Below are 4,211 nucleotides of genomic sequence, written 5' to 3'. Positions count from 1 at the left end.
TGATTAAGTTGCTACATAAGGGTGTGCTGTTTAAATGGACTAATGCACAGCAAGAGAGCTTTCAAGATTGTACTGACTAATGCCCCTGTTCTGATACAGTCGGAGCCTAGAAAGGAGTTTACTGTTTATAGTGATACATCACATGTCGATTTTGGATGTGTGTTGATGTAGGATAGTAATATGGTAGCCTATGCATCTCGTCAGCTTAAGGCCCATGAGGCAAATTATCTGATGCATGACTTGGAGTTGGCCGCTGTGGTATTCACACTAAAAATCTGGAGGCATTATTTGTATGGTGAGAAGTGTATCATCTACACTGATCATAAGAGCCTCAAGTATCTCCTCACTCAGAAGGAGCTTAATCATAGGCAGCGCAAAAGGATTGAGCTACTTAAAGACTATGACTTCACCATTGAGTACCATCTTGGTAAGGACAATATGTTGGTTGATGCACTGAGCTGTAGGGCTATGATTGATTTGAAGGCGACATTTGCTCACCTAAGTTTATTTGATGAATGGTAGTTTATTAGCCGAGCTTCAAGTTAAGCCGTCATGGATTGAGCAGATTAAGGGTGAGCAGTTAGAGGATGAGTCGTTGGGTCTTCGATTCAGGCAGATTGAGGGTGGTAGTACTACGAATTCTGGACTAAACAGTGATGCGGTACTCTGTTTCTATAGAACAATATGTGTTCCGAATGATATTGATTTGAGACAGACCATACTGAGGAGGCGCATAATAGCCCTTATGCTATGCATCCAGGCCGAAATAAGATGTACTGAGACCTCTAGGAGCTTGTGGAGTTTAAGGCTCATGTTCAAGAGCTTTTAGATCGTGGGTTCATCTGCCTTAGTGTGTCTCCGTGGGGAGCACCGATTTTTGTTCACATCCAAAGCATTCTTTTTTGGTTTATGAGCTTGTGGAAAGGGGAAGTTTGAGAATGGTGTTAAGCAACAATGAACATGCTAAGGAATTGGACTGGAAGAAGAGGCTAAATGTTGTTAAAGGATTAGCTAATGCTTTGTATTATATGCATCATGACCAGTCACAACATATAGTTCATCGAGACATTTCTAGCAACAATGTTCTCTTGGATTTGGACTATGAAGCTCGTGTCTCTGATTTTGGCTCTGCTAGAATTTTAAAGCCTAACTCTGTTAAGATATTGATTGAAAAGATGAGAGAAATAAAATGCTTCAAGTTTGTCATTCTTGTTGCTACAGCTTGATTGTTATGTAATGGGTACGTAGTAACTAACTAGCATACTTAGTACGTATTTTAATTGTTAATTACAAAGAACTAATCCCTAAATACTAGAAGATGCTATAACAACTTATTACCAACTTCAACACTCCCCCTCAAGTTGGAGGGTGATATATGTCTTCCTTTATCATCTAATGGTGGAGTGACCAATTTGATCAATTTTTATCTTAGGTTACTAAATTAAGAATAAAATTGAAGTGACTAAAATAGGAATGACCTCTATTTAAAGTGAATAAACAATATAATTTACCTTGAATAATTTATTTTTTTATAAATCATAAATTGCATTAATTGAAGTAAAAAATATATATAGTATGATGCATATTCATTTTTATATTACATGAATTCAAAAGTTGTACTATTAGATGATCTTTTTTCAAAGAAAAAGCCACAGTAAAAAATTAATTTTAATTAATTTTACGACTTTATCATAAACAATAATATCTTGATATTCTTGAAAGCTATTTTAAGTTTTACATATGTCCAAAAATATAATTTATATAAATAAATATTGAAAATATTAACAGTAGTTTAATTTTTTTTCCTTCCAATTTGTGTGTTACTATTATGTTTATATACATTTTAATATTAATATATGTTTCGTATTATATAAATGAGATATTTATATATCCCTGTTGTATTGTATGTTTATTTTAGTTTTTTTTCTTATTATTACAATTACATTGTCTGATGATATCAACTTTACTTGCCCGATTGTTTGTGATTTCCATTTAGGGTTGAACAACATTCCCATCATTTGCTAAAAATCAAATAGTGACTTGTAGATAATTAAGAACTTTATGCATCCATTTTTCAAAAATTGAGCAATATATACAACATCGTGATTCATGTGGCAAAAGATATGCCCATCTAAATTTTATTCAAACGGTAGCTTAAATGGTAACACTAACGATGCTAGGAGTTACTCAAATAAGTGGCATTTACATATTTATTTGGATCTCATGCAGGTATTGGCTTAAGTATGGGGCTCTTGTTTCTAATTCTCGGAGTATGGTGGCTTTATAAGATACTGCAGAAAAGAAAGTACATTAAACTCAAACAAAAACTCTTCGAATGAAATGGTGGATTATTGTTCCAGAAAAAGATGTCTTCAAATGGAGGTGGTCTGGATATAACTAAACTCTTCAATTCTGAAGAGTTAGAAATAGCTACTGATCAATATGATGAGAACAGAATATTGGGTTGTGGTGGCCAAGGCATGGTTTATAAAGGAATGTTGTCTGATGGGAGAATTGTTGCAGTAAAGAAGTCCAAGACCGTAGACGAAGGGTTTCTTGAACAATTTATCAATGAGACCTTTATTCTTTCTCAAATTGATCACAGAAACATTGTCAAGCTATTAGGCTGTTGCTTGGAGACCGAAGTGCCCCCTCCTTGTCTATGAATTCATCCCCAAATGGAACCCTTTCTCGTCTCATCCATGATCAAAATGAAGAGTACCCGAGGTCGTGGGATATACGATTACGCATTGTCGCAGAAGTTGCTAGTGCGATTTCTTACTTGCACTCAGCTGCATCCATCCCCATTTATCACCGAGATATTAAGTCTAGTAACATACTACTAAATGAAAAGTTCCGAGCGAAAGTATTAGACTTCGGAACATCTAGATCAATCAGCATTGATCAAACTCACTTGATGACTCAGGTGCTTGGGACTTTTGGGTACTTAGATCTCGAATATTTCCAGTCAAGTCAATTTTCTAAAAATAGTGATGTTTATTGTTTCGAAGTGCTTATTGTCGAGCTCTTAACCGGAAAAAAGGCAATCTCGACATTCAGATCACAAGAAAAGAGAGGCTTAGTCTCGTATTTTATGTTGTTGATGGAAGAAAACCAACTGCTAGATAATATTGATGCTAAAATTGGGAAGGACAATCAAAAGGATGAAGTAATAGCAGTTGATCAACTTGCAAAAAGATGCTTGAACTTAGATGGGAGATATAGACCAACAATGAAATAAGTGGCCATGGAACTCGAGAGACTTAGAACTCGACAAGGTGACAACATCCACACTGATCAGCTTAAACAAGCTGAGGTCATTGTAAGAAAATCGGCTTAGAGTTGGGATTTCACTTCATTCTCAACAGAACATTTTCTGAATTGCAGCATAACATCTACATCGGAATCAGATGTTCATCCACTTATGTTGGAATCCAACTCATTACAAGATCTCTAAGATTCTACTCTGACCTTAATTTCTCCATGAAATTGAAGGTTCAAGAAAAGCCACTATGATGGACAACTGCACAGTCTCCCACACCATCTCTGATGATCAGTTATGAGTAATTCTAGTTCTTTGAGAATAGATTCAGTTTTTTAAGATTTATGATGAAATTGTTGTTCTTTTATGCTAGATATGATGAATCTATTTTTGTTCTGTTACGGGAATTTACTTTGACAAAGGTTTGATTCAGATGAATTTTTCTGTGAATGCCTTATTGCACAAGGGGTTAATCAGTCGATGTTTTGGTTAACTGAAGCCATGCTTAGTGAGTTTTATGAAGCAATTTTGTGATACATTTATGACAGACTCAGTTTACTTATTGAATCTAAAACTTTTTCTAATTTCCTGCTTATCATTTTCAATTGAAAACAAAAGAAAGTTAATTATTGGAGATTAAATGCGAGGAATTGATGGTATTGTCAAAAGAAATTCATTATCATGGATTGTTTATCTTAATCTTAGTGCTGGTTTTTGGAATTTTTTAAAAAATTGAGAATTTATTTTGAAATTATCATTTTTTAATTATAAAACATATAAAATTATTAAAAGAAAAGTTTAATTCATTCCTGAAGTAAACTTGCTTTCTCACTTTATTACTTTTTTTTTTTCAATTTGATACCTAAAAAATTGTTTAATTATGGTTTTTTGGTCCAATTTTTGAACAGACCTAAAAAAAATTGATAGTTTTGTTAGCCAATAAAAAATG

The 4,211-nt window shown here is 33.9% G+C and overlaps 2 protein-coding genes across 2 annotated transcripts; both read left to right on the top strand.

Annotated features, from left to right (window-relative positions):
• Positions 1–511: 511 nt before the first annotated feature.
• Positions 512–1,226, top strand: LOC107915547 (MDIS1-interacting receptor like kinase 2-like). The gene is made up of 2 exons (XM_016844690.1): positions 512–661; positions 852–1,226. The coding sequence occupies exons 1-2, from the start codon at positions 512–514 to the stop codon at positions 1,224–1,226; spliced, it is 525 nt and encodes a 174-aa protein (XP_016700179.1).
• A 1,140-nt stretch (positions 1,227–2,366) lies between these two features.
• On the top strand, positions 2,367–3,241 carry LOC107915545 (wall-associated receptor kinase-like 22). Its single transcript, XM_041101999.1, has 2 exons — positions 2,367–2,522; positions 2,606–3,241. The coding sequence occupies exons 1-2, from the start codon at positions 2,367–2,369 to the stop codon at positions 3,239–3,241; spliced, it is 792 nt and encodes a 263-aa protein (XP_040957933.1).
• The last annotated feature ends 970 nt before the right edge of the window (positions 3,242–4,211 follow it).

Source organism: Gossypium hirsutum, chromosome D10, assembly GCF_007990345.1.
Source record: "Gossypium hirsutum isolate 1008001.06 chromosome D10, Gossypium_hirsutum_v2.1, whole genome shotgun sequence".
Taxonomy (NCBI): Eukaryota; Viridiplantae; Streptophyta; class Magnoliopsida; order Malvales; family Malvaceae; genus Gossypium; species Gossypium hirsutum.
The sequence above is the reverse complement of the archived record's forward strand: the minus strand, read 5'-3'. Positions and strand labels throughout refer to the sequence as shown.

Excerpts from the sequence above, each read along its gene's own strand:
- LOC107915547 (XM_016844690.1), top strand. The coding sequence starts at position 512 with ATGAATGGTAGTTTATTAGCCGAGCTTCAAGTTAAGCCGTCATGGATT. Across the intron at positions 662-851 it reads CTGGACTAAACAGTGATGCG|TGTGTCTCCGTGGGGAGCAC; the intron begins GTACTCTGTTTC and ends CATCTGCCTTAG.
- LOC107915545 (XM_041101999.1), top strand. The coding sequence starts at position 2,367 with ATGTCTTCAAATGGAGGTGGTCTGGATATAACTAAACTCTTCAATTCT. Across the intron at positions 2,523-2,605 it reads CTGATGGGAGAATTGTTGCA|AAACATTGTCAAGCTATTAG; the intron begins GTAAAGAAGTCC and ends AATTGATCACAG.